The following is a 23,942-nucleotide window of genomic DNA, read 5'->3' as shown; positions in this document are numbered from 1 at the left end:
GACATCTTTTCACTTGATGAGAAATCATCACAGGCCCTTTCACACCTACCTTGTTTGGTCCAGGTTTTCAGACTTTTCAGTTTGATGCGAATCAAAATTATAGGTGTGAAACCTCCCCCAGACCACGGTCCGGACCAAACAAACGAAATTTGGTCCGACGAAAAGAGGTAGTTTTGGTCCGGATAAAACTGAACAAAGGTTTGGTTCGTTTATAGTGTGAAAGCATTTACTGTATTGTTCGGACTTGCAGATCATTTACAGGAAGTTTCGGTGGTTCCCGTGTAGCCTAAACAACTGAAGAAGAATATTTATGTGCAGATCTGTCAGTCCTGGATGAGATGCCCCTAGGGACATTATTCAGAATTAGCATGCATATACATGTACTTTTCCTCTCACATACACATATGAAACCAAATTCATTCACATACTATAATGAAATGCTCACACACATACAAGTGAAATGCTTTTACAAACACAACTGAAACGCTCTCATACATACAACTGAAAATATTACGCTCACACACACACAACTGAAATGCTCTCATACATACAACTGAAAATATTATGCTCACACACACAACTGAAATGCTCACACACATACAAGTGAAATGTTTTTACAAACACAACTGAAGCGCTCTCATACATACAACTGAAAATATTACGCTCACACGCACAACTAAAATGCTCACATACAAGTGAAATGCTTTTACAAACACAACTGAAACGCTCTCACTCACACAACTGAAATGCTCTCACACACACAAATGAAAAGCATTTCAGTTGTGTGTGTGAGAGCATTTCAGTTGAAACGGAAGGTGGTTAAAGTCTCCAGTCCAGTTGGTGGCACTAGTGCACCTCAAGACGAAGAACTAGAAGCTGTTGAAAGAAAGTATAGTAAACTAGCGCAAGTTGGCAATAAATTCATAGATTCGAACTTCCCGGGTCAATAACTCGTTGTTACTACACAAATAACACCTCTTTTTAATGGTAGTAATGTAGACAAGCAGCTACAACCTAATTTTCCTCAAAATGAGCTTTCCATCGCAGTGGACAAAACACATTGAACTCTATGCGCAGGCGGCATGTTATTTGTGTAGTAACAGCGTTTAGCTCACGAGTTATTGACCCGGGAAGTTCAAATCTGTGAATTTATTGCCAACTTGCGCTAGTTTACTATGCTTTCTTTCAACAGCTTCTAGTTCTTCGTCTTGAGGTGCACTAGTGCCACCAACTGGACTGGAGACTTTAACCACCTTCCGTTTCAACTGAAATGTGCTTCCGTTTCAACTGAAATGCTCTCACACACACAACTGAAATGCTTGCATACAACATACTGAAATGCTTTTCAGTTGTGTGAGTGAGAGCGTTTCAGTTGTGTTTGTAAAAGCATTTCACTTGTATGTGTGTGAGCATTTCAGTTGTGTGTGTGTGAGTGTTTCAGTTGTGTGTGTGAGCATAATATTTTCAGTTGTATGTATGAGAACGTTTCAGTTGTGTTTGTAAAAGCATTTCACTTGTATGTGTGTGAGCATTTCATTATAGTATGTGAATGAATTTGGTTTCATATGTGTATGTGAGAGGAAAAGTACATGTATATGCATGGTAATTCTGAATAATGTCCCTAGGGGCACCTCATAGTCCTGCCCACAGCATTTCTTCCAGCTGATACACACACACACACACACACACACACACACACACACACACACACACACACACACACACACACACACACACGTCCTGTCGGCGACGGTAAAATGTTCGCACAACGAGGCCGTTCATTTGGCGAATTTGAACTAGCCTCCAGTATAGTTGGTGCTGCTGGGAGTAATGCCATAATAATAAAAGTATAGTGGCAACGATATGCGCCTGTTCTGTTCATTCAATCTTGTCAAAGTTACCCGCCAAATTGACAACATGTTGACGTCAGTAGCATGTCCGTATACAAACCAATCAATGTCAAGATGCAGCCTATGTAAAGTTCTTTAGTGCACTCACATAATTGCAATGTGAAACCAAACCAAAACTAACTGAATGTATACAATGTATCAAAACATGAACTTTGATTCGGACCTTGGTGCGGACTTTCATATATATATATATATATATAGCAAACTTACCTCCGTTCATTGACACTTTAACAGCATCCCTCCACCACCCCATCTCCTCACTTCTAGTCCTAACTACTCTTACAACAACGGGGGGGAATACTCTGGGTTCAGGCTAAATTCCAAGCCCAGAGCCCCTTCCCCAGACAGCACGCCAAATACGCATAATCTTTACTCTGTTTAATATGATGTAAGTGTGAACTTGTGAAATTGTTTCTTGTTATTTTGGAGCCTTGGGCTGACTCTTCTTCTCACACTAGTTTGCTATGAGAACATAAATCTAGTCTCTGCTGTCTGCGTTGACCTAAAACTTTTATCTTTTCTAAACTTTTTAAAGTATAAATATTTCTGTTGCTATTATTCATATTATGATTTATTTGCGATATTTCAATCTTGCAGCCCTACTGTTATAAGTTTCTATTATATATACAGATTTGTCTGAAGACTGACTTATGTAATTTGCAAAGTTTTATGGGAATGGAATTTCTCTCCCCACAGTAACAAACTTCTGTGATTGTTCAAGAAGTTCTTCACCAGGAATTTGGTAATTAATTTTTTTTTAAAAAAAGAAGTTGAAATCACACTGATTAGTAGCTACTGAATCATATACCATCACTCAACAACTATACCATCATATACCATCACTTAACAACAAAGATTTTATTGCTGGAATGTTCTCTATGGAGAAAATTAATGCAGTGTTTATACATCTCTGGTCCTAGGTGCCATTATGTCAATAGACCAACCACGAAATGCCTCTGAGCATCTAAGTAGTTCTTGTTGAGCCCATTTCTATTCCCTTTTATAGAGAGAGAAAAACTCAAGTCTCCACTGATGATGCAAAATCTCTAACAGCCATTGACTTTTCCATTCAGACACATTATAAGCTAGTTAAAGTGATAGAAGCTTGGGTTGATCAAGTTTTTGTTGTTTTGCTCAGAGGTTGTAATAAATTCCCAGGTACTATGTAGCGGTTTATTACCATCACGTTAGCATGCTCTGAGAAACCTGGAGGGAAATGCGGAGCTGACATATGTATTGTAAAGTGGGCATACATGTGGTTGCCATGGGAATGCAACGAATAAGATTAGAGGGTATATGAAGAAGGTATAGCCTACCTTCTAATACCTTCTAACCTTCTAATAGAAGGTATCAGAGCGTAAAGTAATGCCATGTCATGTCCCAGGGTCAACTTCTGGGACCACAGCTCATCTCTGAAACAACAAGAGGGGAAGAGAGAAAACATCAGTGGATAGGAGTCTAGATTGAGTAATGCCTATAAAGATTGGAACAGAAAATCATTGTGAATTCATGCAAAGAATGAGCAATGATTATAGTAATTTCTGTCAGATCAGTGCTTTGGTTAAAACATTTTTTGCTTAAAACAAACGTTCTGTCATATTATGGGATGAACCATAAGCATCAGAATTTGTAGTCTTTGATCTTGGACAGATACAATATGTCATGTTAAATTGTAGAGTCAAAACTAATTGTAAAATGCACTTGACATTTAAAAATAAAAAACATTGGGCCTCATTCACTAACCGTGCATACACACACATTTGTCTGTGAATCTGCGTAAGAACGTTTTCACAAACAAATAATGATTCATCAATAACCTACGTTCTAAAATGTATTCTAAATTTGCAAAAAATTAAGGAACAACTGAAACCACTTGTACGCAAAAATCACATACCCTGGGTGGCATTATGAACTCATTTCAAATGAAATTTTATGTATACATATTTCATCTTAAATACATTTCATCAGCACTGCGAGTTTCCTCTGCATCAAGATGCAGATTTGCATATATACAGCTAGCTAATCAGAGGTCTGTATTAAGTTTTGAACATGGCACACTTGGCATTGATTGAGGATCTTGTTGCTGAGAGCACGTTTTTAGAGAGGGTCATGTTTGCTGAGAGCGGCGAAAGGAAAGGAATGTGCGGAAAGCCCTTATATGGACATGGTTTTGGTGTGTTTTATGCAAGTTACTAACCTCGGAAACGCATCGCTCATTAGAATACTCCAAATTCATTAATGTTCAAACGAGGTTAAGAACAAATCATTGTGTGTACGCGCATGTTATTAATTAGGTGGAAATTTTCCATCAGAAGTTCTCCTGTGAGTATAAATATAAATAATCCACGCAATTATTAGTGAATGAGGCCCATTATTTGAGCTGTAATGTTGTCTAAATAGTTATTTTTCATTATTATTGGTGGATTAGCATCTATGTGTTGCTATTCAAAAGTTTGGGGTTAGTAAGATATTTTGTGAACTGTAAAGTCCTTTACGTTGCTGCAACATAAATGCTTCTATGTACTGTATAAAATCATTCTGAAACAAAGCTGCACTGCACCGCTGTTTTCAACTGCAATAATAAAAATAAATGTTTCTTAAAATGACCATCAAAGCGGCATATTATAATGATTTCTTTTCTTGTGACATTGAAGACTGGGGTAACGGATTCTGAAAATTCAGCTTTGCATCTCAGGAATAAATAACAAATATTAAAAGACTTTCCATCCCTCCACAGGGCTGCACAGGCTGTATAGTATCTGTGGGTGGGCAGATCCCCAATAACCTGGCCATGCCCCTGCATCTGAACGGGGTGAAGATTCTGGGTACCAGCCCTCCTCAGATCGATCGTGCAGAAGAGAGATCTATATTCTCTTCCATACTGGATGATCTTGGTGTAGGCCAGGCCCCGTGGAGGGCTCTCAGCTCGCTGGTAAGGCCAGTTTTACTTGTTATCTGTTCTTAATTTCAAATGCATTTAATTGAACAACTGAATAATTATTTTGTGTGCCATAATCTTGATGATGCACATCATGTTCCAGTCTGGTAATTTAGGTCAGTTGAGCAATATGGATGTTATTTTGCAGTTATAGTGAACAACACCCGCTTTACTTATGCATTTTCTTGTTTAGTTAATCATTCATCCCAGGCTTTCAAGAAATCGCCCACCCGAGTGGCCGCACAGACGTCTTTCCAATATAGTTACATTTTCTAGACTTTTCACTTTTACAAATGCTGCATTCACTCCAAATACTCCAGAGGTGTCAGAGTGCTTTCAAACAGCAAACTTAAGAAGTGCTGAAACATGTTGACTGGAAGCCTGCTCGCTCGTCCGTTAGCTACACCCAGCCTTCTTGCCGCGGGCCATGGAAGCGAAGAGCTGAAGTCTGTGATGAAGGGGGAGAGAGAGAGAGAGAGGGCATTCTGCCCCATGGCACTGCCCACTAACCCTCCGTTGGTTTCCGTCTCACTGCTTAGGGTACATCTAGCATTTTAATGGTCTCACCGTTGTTGAAACAAGCTAGAAAGGCAGTAGAGATCAGCAGAATCTTTTGGGATTCTGTGGTTCACTCCGTGTGTTGTTTCTGGCTAGAAGAGCAGTGCTTAGGAAAGGTGAAGATAGAGGATACAGTTGCTTCCTTATGTCACACAGCATTTCCTGCTTAGTTAAAGATCTAGTTCACCAAAAATGAAATTTCGGTCAGCATTTAGTCATTGTTGTGTCGTTCCAAACCTTTACAGTTCTAGTTCAAATTTTATTGATTAAATACTTGAAATAAGGTCTGTGGTTAACACAAGCTCAATATATTTTCACGTTTTATTCTACAACCTAAAATATATCAGTAATACTTCACTCGTGATATTTTTAAGCGTTAATGTGTCTTGAAAAAGGCTGTTCGCTAACAAGTGGCTACTCACTACTCTGCTTTTATAGCCTCCTTTTGTTTATATTCACATTCTTGCAAACTATTTAAACTCAAAATGAGATTAAAAGAGACAAGAGTTGTCTGAAGCTTGGTGGTGACATTAAAATCTTATTTCGCTGTGTAGTTCGTTTATAGCCTATATTTAGCTTTTTACTTCTGTTGATTGCATTTAGGCTGATAAATGCTATAATGATAAAAGTTTTGTTCATTTATGGAAATTATCTAAATGAACTAAACATGTAATAATTAAACTTTTGTTGGTCACAGAGGTTTTGTTGGTTTATTTTCTGCAATAATTCAAAACCCAATGGAAAAATCCCATTGACTTTTTATCAAAGGAACCAGGGTGATGCAAACAGAAATATGTCATCTCTGCAACACTCTATAGCTTTATGTGATGTACAGACGGAAATTAAAGTGATTTTTTACTTGATCTACTCTTCTACTATAGATCTCAGTTGGAAACTTACATGTGCTCTCCTCTGGTTTATTGAAGATTAACATCCAAGTATCCATTTGTACAATATAAAGCAGGGTACCTCAAATCCAGCCCTGCAGGGCAACTGTCCTGCAGAGTTTAGCTCAAACCATGATGAACTACCTGCAATTTTCTAGTAACTCTAAAGACCGTGACTAGCTTGGCCCTTCAGGACTGGATTTGAGGAACCGTGATATAAAGCTTTACTGTGTGCATTTGTAGCTCTAGTTAGGCAGAATCTCATCCAATGCGATCTGCAAAAGATATAAACTTGCTAATAATGGTTTAGTCAGGTAGAGGGTTGTTTTATCTTAAAGTTTTTCAATGTGGAGTAGCCAGTTCACAAAGCATTAAAAGTACGGTGAATAGATGTGGTCAGCGGTAATTGTCTGGCCCTTTGCCCACAGCCTGGGACTCAAATGGAGAAAAGGGCAGAGGAACCCTGACCTCATCTAAAACACAGGCTATTTGATTCCATGCAGCTGATTGCAAAGGGATATCTAACTTTCTTTATTTTTCAGGAAGAGGCTGTTTCTTTTGCCAGTAATGTTGGCTACCCTTGCCTCCTGCGACCATCCTATGTTCTTAGGTGAGTACAAGGGGAACGATGAATTCAAGACACAAGCACAGTATGGACGATCCGTTTTGGAATGGATTTCCCATGTGATGCTTTTGTATATCTCTTTGGCAGAGCATTTTGGGTAAAGATTTTTTTCTCTTAAAGGAGTTTTTTTCTCTTAAAGCACCCAAAGTTTTGTCATTATTTACTCACCCTCATGTCGTTTCAAACCTGTATGATTTTCACTCTTCTGTATGATAAATATCTGTATGGCAAAAAGAACAAAATTTTAATCACATTTCACTAATAATCTTTCCCTCTAGTGATCTGTTAACTCAAACTACTGAGGTCAGATTGGTGAATGAATCATTCACTCTGATTTGCGAACCATTTCAACTGGTTTATGTGAAAAGAATCAGCTCAAAAGAGCGATTTGCTGATCCAGTTTTCAATTTCAGTGATTATATTTCTTTAATTAATAATACAACTACTAATAATAATACATATGTCCCTCTCATAAAGCTCTCAGATGGTCCCTTTTAGCCACTATAAATTGTCATTGTATGGAAAAGACCTGAGGGAATATTCTGAAATTCTTGCTTCACCCCCCAAAAATTAACAATTAAAAATAAATCACAGCATACATGTGACCTGTTGATTTGTCAAGAGCAGAGAAATTTCACTCCAATGTTTTCTCAATGACTGCCTGAAAAATACTGGATAAAATGCATTCACCCGCATTGTAAGAATCCAGATTGACAGGACTTGAACAGCTAATTTGCAATAATCAGACAGCAGGCATCTATTTTGAGTGCCTCGATGGAAAAATTACTTTCCTTTCAAATCGAGTCCGCTGTGCAGCAAGAAGGCACAAAGAAATAGCAGGTTATGTTGCCTTTTTACCATTACCCAGAACATGTCTCAATCATAAAAGCACTTTCATCAGTGGAGTTTCTATTTGTTCTCATTAGATGTTGCCTCAAATGTCATTGACTGTTTTGAGACCAGTTTAGAGTTTTTTCAGGGAACCACATCAGTCACAGAGACTCGCAGTGTGCCAAGTGTGAAGCTAATAGTTATCAGTGGAAGGTGTAGAGCACAAATTTCAGTCTGGTTTTCTTGTAACCAGATTCACAACATGAAACTGAAGCTGAATGAAAGTAAAGCGCTTTAGCACATCCATTCATCACTGTAAAATCTTTATATTGTTGTATGTAACCAAAAGCCACATACAGTAGAGTCTCTTGCAGTAACAGTGATTTGCTTTTAGTTTTCAAGAAATCCAACTGCCAAAAACAAGATTTTTTACTTATTTAAATTCGTTTGAATATTTATTGCTCCATGTGAATCCGTCACTGCTTAGCTGCTTGGTTGAGAGCTGTTTTTTGAGTCTTGCTCTGTGTTTCTGAGGTGCCAACTGTGGTTTGGCATCATTATATTGCCTAAACCCATGCCTCAGGCTCAGATTCTCTGGGACTGCAGCTCCGACACAGAACCTGACAGAAACACTGCCAGTTCATCTGGACCGTAGAGCGGTTCATACTGAAGAGAGACACTTAGGGCTGTCTCAGTATGTTTCCTTCTTGTCTCTCTGTGAATGTATTTTGAGATGTTAGTGAAACATATTGCTGACTTTTAATTAAATAGTGTGACAGTAAGCAGTGGTAACCTGTTTTAATATTTTTGTGGGATGCAACCAGAGTTCACAATTAACCATTCTTGCCAATAACAAGTTATTTGGGATAATTTACATGCCATAAATGACTAAATCTATGAAATCATTTGATATCACCTTAAACTGCAAAAGGCACCTATCGCCTTTAACATTAACATTGCAAAGAACAGCATTTATTTGAAATAGTTTTTTCACTCACTTTTGATCAATTTAATGCATCCATCCTGAATATATAGATAGTTAGACAGACAAACAGACAAGATATTTGGATCATCATCTCTTCAGATATGGATTGCTGTCACTGTTAGATGTCTGGCGACACCACACGTTAGCTGCAGGGCTTGTACCATTAAAATCACAGAAAACTGTCTTTTATTTCTTTCAATATGAAACGCATTCAGTGCTGATCGCTTCGAGGAGCAGCTGACCCAAATATATTTCTCTAGTTGGCTTTTTCTCTCTTTCTTTCTTCTTTTACACAACTCTACATACAGTATCTTCCTGTTAGGTTTGACTCTATAACCATATAATTATGTTTTTGTCTCATATTATTTCCTGATGGACTCATTTAAGTGTCACAGTGATGAATGATAAAAATCTTTCTCTCTTTTCAGTGGCTCAGCTATGAATGTTGTGTACGGTGCAGATGAGATGAAACGTTTCCTGGAGGAAGCCACACAGGTGTCACAGGTGAGGTCTGCACATTTAACCATTTGGCCCTGTCACAGCACAAATAACTTCATGTGAAGCGTGTTGATTTTGCCACATGAATCATGCAATGGCTCAGTCATGAATTATGTAATATGCATCCTTTTTTTAACCAATTATCACAAATGAATGATGCTCTTGAAATTATATTTCATCCTATGTAAAACACACTTTAGAAAAAGGTGCCTTAGAGAGTTTTTTTATTCTTTTAAAGGCAGACCAAGCACATTTCCATCAGCTCCAGTTTTCCTGTACCTCAGGGCCAGTACTGATTTTCATCTCCTGTTCCTGCTGCCCCTTACAGTTTTTCACTTAAGAGTGCAATAGTTTTCCTGAATCCAGCAAAACCGCTTTATCTTCGCTGCCATTCATTCCTGAGTGCATTAGCAAGGATTGCTATAGGCTATAGGATTTTTTTTTCACCATATCTTTTTTTTTGCTACCATCACTAACAAAATATGAAAATGATCAGTTTTATATGGTCATGAGCTAGTAAATTATCGAGATTGTAGCTACAGGATGAAGAGAACTATTTAAGTCAATTCTTTGCAATATTTACATAAAATCAATGATCTAGATGGACCTCTGCCAAAGATCAACAACAATTAACTTTGTCTGAATTGTGAGGCATAGCACATCACCTCATATCTTAAATTTAAATGCCACATCAATGGATGAATGAATTTTAGCATTGCCTCTTCTAATTCTAGCAATGTTGTAATCCATTTTGCCAAAAGAGAAAGGCTGTAAATTTGTACAAATGTGTATATTAGCTAAACGAGAAATTAAACTGCATTCACACTACCAGCGACTTTGTCACTGCATGTCGCCAGTGGCTGTGGCATTTTGTGAATGACATTCATGGATGTCACTCTGTGTTGTAGTCAAATCAGTTTTCTTGCCGCTACAAGCAAACATTTTGGAAGGAAAAATCTAAATGTGAATGGAATCTGTACATAAAATGCCTAATATTAAAGATGAACGAGAAACAGAGTGCTCTTTGCCATCGCGGCTATTTATCTGCAGCAAAAGGGCAAATGCCGGTTTATCTGGGCTCACAAAGCCATTCAGGCTCGGAGTCATTAATTATCATAAATTATAGGACAGTTGCAAACTGCTAAAATGAGCTAGTGCGCTCCACTGACTTCACTCCTATTGGTTGTCACTCCCGAAATTCGCTCTTCATTTGCATAAAGTTGAGATGTCACATCGCTGGACATGCCCAATCTGGTCGCCAACAGTCCCTGCCGCTCGTGTCGCTGGAAATTGCCAACTCTCCATTGAAATGAATGGGGTTGTGTCGCTTTGTCTCTGCTAGTGTGAACACAGGTTTAGTTATCTTTTCTTTGCTTGCTTTCTTTTTCACTGGCACATAGATGTCATCTAAGCTAACAGACGTGACTAAAAGCCACATAATTCCAAAAATGATTTCATGAGGTCTTTAACTTCACGGTCCTATAACGGAGCAGATCTATGAAATATAGATTTATAGAGTTGTGAACCCTTTTATCACTCTGGTAAAATAATGTGGCTGGATTGAGAAGGAATGAATAATTTTCTTAAGCACTCAATTAGCCTTAGTGTGCCTTACTACACACTGGCAAACTACAGCTACAGGTTTTATTTTACTATGCAAAAAGAAATTTTGTTTGTTCAATAATTTTTTTGTTTGACTGCCTGGCCAAAAAATTATGTCTGCACAATTTGGCAAGTTTTGCTACATACTGTACACGGCAAAGGTTCACCCTATTAATTACTTTATATGAACGTAACACCACACAGATCAACTTAAAGATGAAAGGCTGAAATTATCCATACACGTCTGTACATCAGCCACATTCAATGAAAATCTACCAGCCTAATAGCTTGTTTCACACCCCCACACAAATTATTATTCTCAAAGTCTTGTCTTGGAAAGCCACTCATACAGTATAACTAATGGAAATAACAAGATTGAAATATAGACAGGTCTTTCAGACATGTGCTTGGTTGAAGGGTTAAGTTCTGCACTGCAGAATGCTTATATTCACGTAAGTATCAAAATGACCCTGTGCTACATGAGACTCAGGTTGATGTGTCTGTAAGAGACGGTTAGCAGTTCTGGGAAGCACAAACACACTGTACTTGTCAATGTACAGCTTTAGCCTTGAACGACTTTTTGAATGAGCTTTTCAATACAGAGTTTTTTTGATGTCCTTTGTATTGTATTCTTAAAAGCCGTTTTCAGCAATGTTGTTATTTACTGCATTTTCTCTGAAAAAGGATCATCCTGTGGTCATCACCAAATTCATTTGTGGTGCCAGAGAAGTGGAGGTGGATGCAGTAGCCAGAATGGGCAAGGTGAGCGATTCTAGAATCATCCTGGTGTTTTAATTCTCCAACAGAAAATGGGTAAAATGAGTAAAATAAAATGATCAGGCATTAAATAGAAATCTATCTAAAAATTGAAAGCAGAATGTGGAACACTTGGTTTTGATTGAAAATGTCTCTCCGAATCAAAAGATCTACGTTGCAGTGGTTTAATTGTTCAGAGGTTGTGGAAAACTTTTTAGAATGTTGTTTAGAGAAGTTTTTTATCCCACACACCCACACTTAACAAAAACAAGACAACTAAAAATAAAATAAAATATGGCTATGGCAGCTTCTCTGTGGAATTTGTAACTTGTAAAATTCTTGTATCTTCTTACTCTATCAAGGCTTTATTTATTACCTCAATTATTGTGGTGAATCCTAAAATTAGGATTGTCACATGATGTGTATTTGGCATTTAAAGTGAGTATAATCTTAATTGTAGCCTGTTTTGGTTTAAATTGACATCAAAATGTGTTGTGACACAGTAATTGCGTTTAAGTCTTCTGATTGGCTGAACAAAGAATCTGCTGCTCACACTCAAACTGAAGCTATCCCAGGCCTGTGTGTGCTCAGTTATCAAATCTAAATCGCACACACACACAAACTTATTATGTGATTTGTAAAACGTCTTAACGCCTGTTGATATTTGTGATCAATGATCAATTTTAGTCCCACTGTCGTGACAAATTGGGTCTCGTTTAGGACTCGTTTAGGTTTTAGTAGCTGTTTTAATGCCTGATCAAAAGTTATCACAATATTTAGTTGTATAGCTATTCTGAGATGTTGTAGTTTGTAGCAGGATCAATTTTCTGTTCAAAATAAAAGCATGTGAATATATGTAGGGTAAGTGCAAATGAAGTGTATAAGTTAAGATAGTAGGTTAATCGGGTATCTCTATGCTATGTCAGTACATATTTTTTTTTTTTTATATTTCATAACCTATATCTTTGGTTATACCAGTACATAAAGCATATAATTTTAAATACATTAATGGCCATTATAATACAGTTCAAACTACATGTATCATAACTTGATTTGGTAGGAATTTAAGAAAATAAATTATGAGCCACAAGATGATCCATGATTTTCAAAAAAGCAAAACTAGATGCAAATAAATGATAGTTAATCAGCTGTTAAGTGTGGTTGTCATTACAGGTGCTGGCTCATGCTATCACAGAGCATGTGGAGGACGCAGGAGTGCACTCAGGAGACGCCACACTCATACTGCCCACCCAGACCATCAGCCAGGGAGCTCTGGAGAAGGTCCCAGCCTCATTTACATTCAACAAAGCTTTCTGTGTCCTTTCTGGTTAAGCTGGTTTGCACCTTGTTCAGACACATTTTTTTTTTTTTTTGCCTTTCCAACACATTTCAAAACATTTTTCACAAGCCTGATCCAAACCATCTTCATAGTGTAGTCATAGTGTACTTTAAAACATTGAATCTGCCACACTTTCCCACTTTTTCTCTGTGGCGATTTGGATACTGTCCTCATGAAAAACATAATGCTGAAACCTCCACTGCTAAAGTTTGCATTGTTACTATGACAATCAATGTGTGGTGGCAAAAACCACTGCAGTCCAAGCAGGAAAAATCAAACCTGTCTACAGTACATATAACTTGCCGTCTTGCTATCTAAACATATGCTGGTGTCATTCTTAATCTAAAGTTTCTTTCCCTCCAGAAAAGTGTGGTCTTGATTGCATTTTTCATGAGACACAGATGTGACTTTTCATTCTCCTTCAAGCTGAATCAAAGCCGACAGTCAAAAATAGTTTGTGTGTTTGTGAAATCCACAACTTAAAACACATCTGACAAAGCGTGTGTATTCCCAGTAAAGTTACAAACTGTCTCTCAGAGGGCCAGCAGTCAAAGTCTCGCTTTATCAGAGTTGATATTAAACTTTCTGTGCTTCCTAAAAGGTTTCAAGTTGTACATTTAATTGGTGAATTTTTGACAGGGCATTCATAACTCAGACTGTGACTGATGATTTCCGCCTGTGCATAAGCAAAGACTTTAAGTGAGGTATTACTTGTTTTTATTTATATATTTATAATATATATATAAATATATTTCTTATTTTAGGTGAAGACTGCTACACAGAAAATTGCTAAGACGTTTGAGATTTCAGGGCCATTTAACACTCAATTTTTGGTGAAAGGCAATGATGTTATGGTAAGTTATTGGTTCACAGTTCTTCATGAAAAATGTGACGATGACTTCAAAATATATGAATTTGAACATCAATTTTTCAGGGCCAGTGGACCAACAACATTTAGAAACATTTTTGATACAGAATTAACTATTTGTCATTTTTTTCTTCTTTATTTACTCTGTAAATTATATTTTTTATTGAATCATTAGGTCAGGAGGAAATGAATCATGCTAAGCTTTTGAGTTTGCATTCAACTTATTTGTAATTTGTTAAATATGGCTGCTGGTTACTCAGGACCATGTATTTCTGTCTCAGGTGATAGAGTGTAACCTGCGTGCCTCTCGATCCTTCCCTTTCGTCTCTAAAACTATTGGTGTGGACTTCATTGATGTGGCCACCAGGGTCATGGTGGGGGAGCCAGTGGACGAGTCTCATCTGCCCTCTCTAGAAAACCCAATCATTCCAGTCGACTATGTTGGCATTAAGGTGTGTAAGGGAAGTAAGCTGTGATCTAGCAGTTATTGCACATGTGCTCATGTGGGAGAACTTGAGAAGCAGGTTCAGTTGTAGGCTGTGATGTTTTTTTAAGTTTTATGAAAGTTTAACAAACAAATAAAAAAAATACATTTATAATATTTATTAAATATTATATACTTATTAATATTATATACACAGACTGGGAAAAGTTAATTTATATATTATATAAAAAATACAATAATATTGTGAAATATTATTACAATTAAAAATAACTGTTTTCTATTTGAATATATTTTTTCAAATATAATTTATTACTATGATGGCAGAGCTGAATTTTCAGCAGGCATTACTCCAGTAAGTCACATTATCCTTCAGTCCCTTCATTATAATTTGCTGATTTGGTGATCAAGAAACATTTCTTATTATTATCATCAATGTTGAAATCAGTTGTGCTGTTTAATATTTTTGTGGAAACTGTGATTTTTGGTCAGGATTCTTTGATGAATAGGAAGGTCAAAATAATAGCTTTTTAAATAAAAAACATTATAAATGCATCCTTGCTAAATAAAAAATCTTTAAAACATTTTTTCACCCTAAATGTTTGATAAGTTATGTATATTTCCAGCATATTACGTACCACCTTGGGAAGGCACATTCTACCTGTTTGCAAAGTACTGCCATAGATCATTTGTACTGCTGTTTAGAAGTTTATTTGTCTTCTCATATAACAAGTTACTACTTACTGAGCAAGCCAGTTAAGGGGTGGCTTTAAAAGTGATTGATTATACAATTAAATTACTAGTGTTAGTGCTGGTTTTTATCACAGGTTCAGGAGTCCGCCTGAATGATGTTTCTATTCTCCTAAAGTCATTTCCTGTGAAATGATCAAGGAGTTTTAGTGCAATAGCCCCAAAGAGGAGCCAATCATAAGGGAATAATCCCCGTCTCCTGCCAGTCTCAAAGTTTTAAATACCTCATTTAGTGCTGAGAGGAATTTTAAACAGCTAACTGGATGTTACCGTTAGGGAGAGATGTATAGGGGATTTACATTCTCTTGCAAGATTAAAGATTCATTCTCTCTTTTTTTCAAATGCATCTTTTTCTTAAGTTTCCCAGAGGAAAGAAATGCCTTGATGAAGATATCGCTTATACCTCAGTTGTTTCTCCTAGACAGCTACAAGAGCAAATGGAGACTTCTGCTTTTGAATCTTGTGTGTGTGTGTACACACACAATAAATATATATATATATATATATATATATATATATATATATATATATATATATATATATTAAGCAGCACAAATGTTTTCAACATTAATATAATAATATTAATATATATATATATAAAATAGAAATAGTTATTTTAAATTGTACTAATATTTTACAATATTGCTGTTTTACTGTGTTTTTGACTTGCAGGCTTGGTGAGCGTAAGAGACTTGCTTAAAAAAACATTTAAAAATCGTACCAACCTCAAACTTTTGAACAGTAGTTAATACATATTTATTATAATATTTTCTCTTTCTTTCTTGATTTGTGGCACCTAAGAAAAGTAAAAATGTATGATAAATGTAATAGGATCTTAAATAAATTGTATTAGTTAATTTCGGTGGGAGTAGTCGGGTACGGGATGACACTAATAATATGAATTAATATGACCAAGTCCACATTGGTACATTGTCATGTTTCTTGTTTCCTGGGTAGCGTCTCAGAAATAGTGCACTTCCTGCCTAACAAGTCCCCAATGTGAAGTCTTAACTGCTTTCCTCAGCTTCACAAATGGCTGTTGGAGGAAGGTTGGCATGTACTGAATGAGCTTTTCAAAGTGCATGGACATGCTCCATCTTTGTGTTTCATAAAAGTGCTCATTATTCTTGTTTGAGAATCTCTGCTGCTCACATTTACCAGGGAACCATGGGTTTTTTGAGAAATGCACTCACTAAGATGATTCTGTATCTCTCAAAAGGTTCAATACAAATTTGCTCACTGACTTTTCTTCCGCTTTCTCTCTGCATTATGTGATACGTTTGTGAGTGCATAATGTTTGCAATTTTCCTCTTGTAATGTATGCAGTGACCCATTGGGACCAGGAAGGCCTGGTTTCCATACCAACCACCGGCCTTTAAAGGAAGCTCTATAAATTGGTAATGGGAAAGACCACTCTTTGCTACTTCACCGAAGATGTTCTGAGATTCTCCTCGCAGGGTAGTGTGAATCCTCAGGGGGTTCAGTGATAAATAATGTATCTGCTATGATGATGAACTGTCTCTGGAACGGTGCCCGGTTAGTAGTAGTAGTAGTAGTAGTAGTAGTAGTAGTAGAAGAGCTGGTAGTGTCCTTCACCTCCACAGTTCAGCCTGGCGGTGGTGCCCACTGGGATTCCTGCCACATTAACAGCCAACAATGCATCAATAACAGAATGTATCAAAGCTGCTTGTTTATTCCCGCCGGTGCGGCTTCCTCTCGCATTTACATACGTAAGTGCGGCTGGCTTATCCAGGGCTGATTAGATGGCTTCAAGGATGAGTTCCCCCTGGTGGCGCGCTGCAGTGGAGGCAGAGGTTGCGTGTTAATCTGTGTCCCGTGTCCCCTGTGCAGGTAATGGGAGCTGTCTGCCTTTAATTGGAGAGATAAGGATGTCACTTCTCACAGGGCAATCAGATCGCCCCGTCACTCGAAAATTGCTTGAATAGAAGTCAAACCTGCTCCCCTGTTGGTCTAGTCCACAACATTCAGACTTTAGCAGTCTCATCATGTTCTATCCAGCTTATTTTTAACTTAAAAGCAGATGCAGCCATTTGTAACATGAATGTGCAAGGCTTCTGGTCTCACCCACTTCCAGTTATTTTTAGGGTTGCAAAACTGTACAATTAATATTGCAAACTGCAAACATTTATTTTATTGTATTTTCTTAATTATAAATAAGCACTTTTACTGTGCTCTGCACTTGTTATTCTTCGAGTTATTTACCTATAGCAGTCAATGAATCGGAAGTCTCGCACATTCACAGAAAATAGCCTACATCCGCATTGCAAAATAAGGTGGATAAGCTGACTGTCAGTAGCACCCAAAATAAAAACTTACCCAGCATCCTTCTTCACATTACATGTGTTCTGCTTAAATTGAGGTATCACAACCTGACCGTTTTTAAGTCGTTTCATGTGTCCTTTAAAGGGATAGTTCACTTTGAAATTAAATTTTGGTATGTTTTAGCTTACCTCAAGGGCACCCAAGATGTAGGTGTCTTTTTTTCCGCAGTAGTTTCAAACGCAGACTGGTGCATAGATATATACACTAGATGTCGCCTTGTCTGTACGGCAGTTCATTGGAACGAATGTCTTTAAGGCGACATCTAGTGTATATATCTATGCACCAGTCTGCGTACACGTCACACACCAGGATGCGCGCGCGCCCTCAGATCACTTGGACGTGGCTGTGTATAAGAGGTAAAAACGATATAAATACTGTTCGTTTTCTCACACAAACCACTCGTTTCGTGTCTTAGGCCATCAATGTGTACTTACGATGGGGAATTGTTTAATTTGGACGATGGGGAATTGTTTTAATTTGGACTCTGTGCATGCTCTTTGAGACAGTGACCACAGACCTGCATTAAATGACTGACAGACAAGAACGGTTTGACCTAAAAATATCAAAATTGAAACTACTGCGGAAGAAAAGACACCTACATCTTGGATGCCCTTGAGGTAAGCTAAAACATACCAAAATTTAATTTCAAAGTGAACTATCCCTTTAAGTTTATGTCTCTTCCTCAAATGTTTTTGCATTTTGTCTGCTTATGTTTTGGCCTGTGGGTGGCAGTGGTGAAGCAGGTTTCCTGTTTTCCCATACGCTCTCATTCGAGAAGTTCTCTTATAATCTCATTTTATTGGCAAGAATCACCTTAACAAGTCAAATGCTCTTGAAACCATTAACCCTATATTACAAATGGACACATTAGACTTTCATTAGGCATGTATACATTTTCTCACTGTCTTGGTCCCAGGATTCGTGCTAAACACGGAGCAATAATGCTTCACAGATACGTGTCAGGAAGTAAACAGCATTTGTATCAGATGGCTTTTTTAAATAAATGGATGCCTACTGTACATCTCCTAAATTGCTACTGTTTCTCTTGCAGGTCTATATGTGATCAAAATCATGCTTAAAAGTGATAGAGAAATATATTATTTAATCAGACAATTTTATTGCCTACAGTTTCCAATGTTTTGTGTGAATTTTGAGTAAAAATTGTGTAAAATAAGGATTTAGATTTTTTAAAGACTTTTTTGTACATTTAATTTGCATATATAACATAACTCTCTCTCTCTGTGTGTGTATTTATATGTGTATGTATAATGCATTGAATATATCAAAAGTAACAGTAAAGACAGTTATAATTTTCTTTTTAACTTTCTATTAACATAGAATCCTAAAATATATCAGTTTACAGAATTATTGAGCAGCAAATCAGCATATTAAAATGATTTCTGAAGGATCATGTGACACTGAAGACTGGAGTAATGATACTGAAAATTAGCTTTGCCATAACAGAAATAAATTACATTTTAAAATATATTAAAATGGAAAATATTTGTTTTAAATTGTAATATTTCACTATATTACAGTTTTTACTGTATTTGATTGAATAAATGCAGCCTTGGTGTGCATTTAAAGACATATTTCAAAAACATTTTGAAACTATTAAACGGTACTGTACAGTACATGCATTAGCCATTAAAAAAAAAAAAAAAAACATTGAAAAACTACTTGAAGTTGAATATTGTTATACTCTTTGCTAGGCTCCCATGTTTTCCTGGCCTCGGTTGAGAGAAGCTGACCCTGTCTTGCGTTGTGAGATGGCCTCCACTGGAGAGGTATGGATCTGCTTTAGACACATTGATTACTGTTACATCTGTCATAAAATCTGAAGAGGCTCCAGCTCATGTTTTCATCAGTTATCTGGGAAACAGCCCCACCATTAGGGATAAACATTTACATATTGTCCATCTTTAGCCCTATTAGTTCTGAGGCGCTCGTGGACACCTACATCTAGTTTTTCTGTCCTGCCTTAAAGTTCAGCAAAGATTATTTTAATGTTTCCACTCGGGCCGCTTTACCTGCTCTCCCTGGCAACAGGAAAACCATAGAAACCAGCCTGGAGGACAATGAAGCAGGAGGAGGTTTTTATCGTGCAGCACTGATTTTCAGCTTTAGAACAGGAAGTATAATATCTCCATCCCAGATTTTATGATGGCCCCATTCTGTCCGTTTTTTCTTCTTCATAATTGTAATATCACACCAGTCTACCTTTATTCAGCAACATTAATATGTTTGATTTATCTCACCTTGGCTTTGAATATTGTACTAATGGAGATGAATGAATAATTTATCCAGGAGTTTCTGTATGCTGCAATGAATATTTGCAGATTTGCTCATAATCTTAAGGATCAAGATATTTCTTTCTTGCTCTTGTTTTTCAGCAATCTCTTTTGCTCTCTGCAGGTGGCTTGCTTTGGACCAAACATCTATTCTGCCTTCCTGAAGGCCATGCTCTCTACAGGATTCAAGCTTCCCCAGAAGGGGATTCTCATTGGGATACAAGTAAAGGAGATTTTTTTTCTTTTTTTTTTTTTTTTTTTTTTCTTTGGGATAAATCTCAAAAGACTGCCTGCTTTACATCCTCTCTGATTTACACAGTAGTACATTTCTGGCTCGTTTTGATCAGAGCAGGTTGTTATTTCCTCATAAAATGATAAACACCATAATATGAGGTTTTCAAGTAGGAAAACAATTCCTGAAAATATTTAGAGATAATTAATAAGCTTCAAAGTTAGCATGGAAAAATATAAATTCTGTTAGTTTTTATGGCCATCTTTAAAGGGATAGTTCACCCAAAAATGAAAATTCTCATTTTCTCACCCTCAAGTTGTTGCAAACCTGTATGAATTTCTTTTTTCTGCTGAACACAAAAGAAGATATTTTGAAGAATATTGGTAACCAAGCAGTTATTTTTCAAAATATCTTATCAAATTTGAAGCCACAAATCGTAAACATTGATCATCCATAAATGACTACTAAAATAAGAAATTGAAAATTGGAAATTATTGCATGTAAATCTCTCTGAAGCTGCACATGAACATTTAGCAGTCCCGAAGGGGCGAATACAAAATCACATATATTCACATGAAATACATCCTGAATCACCCTGTTACAGTGTTTTATGTTCTTGCAGTACTCCTATTTTAATTTCAGCGAGTTTCACGTGACAGAGAATCATTCAGAGTGAAATGTCTTTCCATTCGGCTAGTTTGACACAACCTTATTCTGCAGGCACAAGATATATTAAACAGGCTTTATAAAGAAATTCCTAAATGCTTAAAACACAAAGCACTTAATACAGTAGTTACGATCTGTTTCCTCAAATGGTTTTCTATAGGCGAACTGTTTTTGTGGTTCATTTTTCTTGGGTGTAACTGTGTGATTTTTACACATCATTATAAGCCTCGACTATGACACTGGAATTCAGAGGCTTTGTTTTATTTTTTGATGTAATATCATCATCGGCATGCCTACTTTCATTTCCTCCCGTGCTCTCTCAGATGTTTACGATTCATGCCCACTCTCAGCGTGGAAATCAAATATCTTGTCAGGGTCATTGACGATGCTCAGACAGCGTTGTGTTCTAATGGAGTCTCTGGTATGAATGAGAGCATGAAATTCCCATTCCAAAACAAACCTCCGGATTCTGTAGACGCTACCTGCCTGATGGCCGTACCTGGGGACTGCAGATCTGACATGCTTTTTAAAGCCTGATTAGCAGCCTGTGGTTAAGTCTCCGTGAACACAGAGCTGTGCTATTGATTTGGAAGTGCTTAGAGGAAGACTTTTCTTCAAGAAATAGTCTGCTGCTCTGTGTCCATCCACGCAGACTACCTGACCTTTTGGCTGTGATCTTTTTTTCTGTCCGACTATCTTTTCTATTTCTTTCTTTCTTTCTTTCTTTCTTTCTTTCTTTCTTTCTTTCTTTCTTTCTTTCTTTCTTTCTTTCTTTCTTTCTTTCTTTCTTTCTTTCTTTCTTTCTTTCTTTCTTTCTTTCTTTCTTTATTTCTTTCTTTCTTTATTTATTTATATCTTTCTTTATTTTTTGTTTATGTTTTTGTCTCTAGCATTCATTCAGGCCTAACTTCCTTTCCACTGCTCATCAGCTTCATGAGGAGGGCTTCAAGGTGAGTCATTCTCATCCACATCCTTTGTTGTGTTCAATATACAGTTGTTTTTACTGTCGTGAACCAATAAAACAGCTGTTGACACACTTTAGTAGTCTTTTTCTTAGCTGAGTTACATCTCACGTGGATAAAGAACAAATCTGCTTCTGCTGTCCTGTCTTAGCTGTACGCCACAGAGGGTACGTCAGCTTGGCTTAATGCTAATGATGTTCCAACTATCCCCGTTGCTTGGCCGAGCCATGAAACCAATAACACACCATTACCAAGCATCAGCAGGTGAGTACTTTAGCCTTTTTTTTTTCATCTGTATTTTTATTAGCGCTATAAATTGATTCAATATTTAAACAAAATATTTGTAAAAAATTATCAAGTGCTATACTAATAAAATATTACTGTTATTATTATTAATTGCGATTTAATTACAATTTTTCACACTTCAGCTCCTTTAAGAAAAAAAAAGTAAAGAAAGTAAGAAGTCACTTATGCTCACCAATGCTGCATTTATTTGATAAAAAAACTGTGAAAACTTTAATATTTTGAAATATTATTACAATTTTTACATTTTATAATGTAATGTATTCCTGTGATGACAAAGCTTAATTTTTAGCATCATTACTCCAGTCTTCAGTGTCACAATAATCCTTCATAAATCATTGTAATATAATGAAAATTTTTCTCAATAAACATCTCTTATTATTATCAATGTTGAAAACAATAGTAAAAAAAAACGTTTTAAATGTTTTCAAATGTTTAAACGTAATATGCGTGTATCTCTATCTATCTATCTATCTATCTATCTATCTATCTATCTATCTATCTATCTATCTATCTATCTATCTATCTATCTATCTATCTATCTATCTATCTATCTATCTATCTATCTATCTATCTATCTATCTATCACCATTAAATTGATTAAATTATAAAACAGCCAGTAATGCTGATGAAAAACATAGTTACTTTACTTTATAAAAACATAAAAACTATGAGTTAGAGAGGTATTGCATAATCCTGAAACTGATTGTTGGCTTTTATCGGAAACATTTAGCTGTAACAGTCACGGATCTGCTGTTATGAGACTCAAGAAGCTAAGCCTGTCAACAGAAGATCCAGTCACCTTTCTGGCATTCAGGCATCTTTGTGTCACTTATGTTAGCATTCTGCTCTGGTGCATAGCTCTGTTGTTGCAAAATGCCTTCATTTTCTGACACTGCATGCCTTCAGACACTGCATACTGAGATACAAGTATGTCTGCTGTCTGCCCTCAAGGGTTGCAGTAAAAGGCCTTTACCATTTTGTTTTAGTAAGAGATGTTTACTAAAGTCGGATCTTACTAAACAGATTCAGCTAATCACATTTATAACTAATCAGAGGGAGCTTTTAACACAGCTTCACATACAGTATATTATTTGATTTAACATTTTTAATTCTTGTATTAAGGCATATACCCTAAATAATGAGTAGCACTTTTGAAAAATGGAGAGAATCTGGTTATATCAGTAGCCTTATAAAAACTGGTTTATTTGACAATGAATTGGTTGGCTCATGAGGGCCAAAAAATTATCAAGTATACCTTTTGAAATTTATAAAAGGTTTATAATATATCACTCTTTGCATTATGCTCTGAATAGACTTGTCAGCGAAGGACACATTGACCTTGTGGTCAACTTACCGAATAACAACACCAAGTTTCTCAAGGATAACTTCCAGATCCGGAGAATGGCTGTTGATTACGGAGTACCTCTTATCACAAACTTCCAGGTCAGCCTTGTCTCTTAAATGTATCATGAATTATTTTGGTTCTAGTATTAAATACCCGTTTCCCTTTTCTACAGGTTGTAAAGCTGTTTGCAGAAGCCATTAGGTATTCCAGTGACTTAGATGCCACCAGCCTGTTCCACTACCGCCAACGTGAACCCAGACTGTCGAAGAGCTCCGCTGCATGGTTAACTTGTAACCTCTAAAACAGGAAACTCAAAAGTTACCCGAGGTGGTGTTATCCAGTCATCGGGAGCCATTTGAACAGTTACAAGCATTTTAACAAACATGAGTCTAACTAGACAGGGCTTAATAGTTAGGGTTTTTCAGCTGGACCAATCAGAAATTTAGTACGTTTTTTTATATATTTATATAATTTTACATAATTTTATTTCATTTATTATAATTATACTACCGGCCAACTGGTTTTTAATATATATATATATATATTTTATATATATATATATATATATATATATATATATATATATATATATATATATATCATTTATTTCAAATATATACTTATTAATATTTAATTTAATTATAAAAAAGTCATTCCTTGACAGCTATAAATTCATATCAACACACTTTTGCAGGAAAACACTACTGATCAATCCTTATTGTTGAGCCCTGCTACAGTTATTGTAACAATTACAAATATTTATCAATGTTTGTCCACTTCTCTTGAAACTGTGTATATTCAATGTCTA

General features: G+C 36.5%; 1 protein-coding gene across 1 annotated transcript in view; it reads left to right on the top strand.

The window, feature by feature from the left end:
* The window catches only part of cps1 (carbamoyl-phosphate synthase 1, mitochondrial), a gene marked incomplete at both ends in the record, with an annotated part of 40,194 nt that extends 16,759 nt beyond the window's left edge, over positions 1 to 23,435 (top strand). Inside the window, 13 exon segments of the mRNA XM_081369037.1 lie at positions 4,648 to 4,842; positions 6,836 to 6,903; positions 9,163 to 9,238; positions 11,519 to 11,596; positions 12,764 to 12,871; positions 13,694 to 13,783; positions 14,079 to 14,249; positions 19,045 to 19,119; positions 19,748 to 19,846; positions 21,412 to 21,471; positions 21,635 to 21,747; positions 23,103 to 23,232; positions 23,307 to 23,435. Coding sequence (XP_081225163.1) covers positions 4,648 to 4,842; positions 6,836 to 6,903; positions 9,163 to 9,238; positions 11,519 to 11,596; positions 12,764 to 12,871; positions 13,694 to 13,783; positions 14,079 to 14,249; positions 19,045 to 19,119; positions 19,748 to 19,846; positions 21,412 to 21,471; positions 21,635 to 21,747; positions 23,103 to 23,232; positions 23,307 to 23,435 — 1,392 coding nt within the window.
* Between the last annotated feature and the right edge of the window lie 507 nt (positions 23,436 to 23,942).

This window comes from Scardinius erythrophthalmus (genome assembly GCF_964197995.2).
Source record: "Scardinius erythrophthalmus genome assembly, chromosome: 6".
NCBI classification, from domain to species: domain Eukaryota; kingdom Metazoa; phylum Chordata; class Actinopteri; order Cypriniformes; family Leuciscidae; genus Scardinius; species Scardinius erythrophthalmus.
This window is presented reverse-complemented; position numbering and strand designations above follow the sequence as displayed.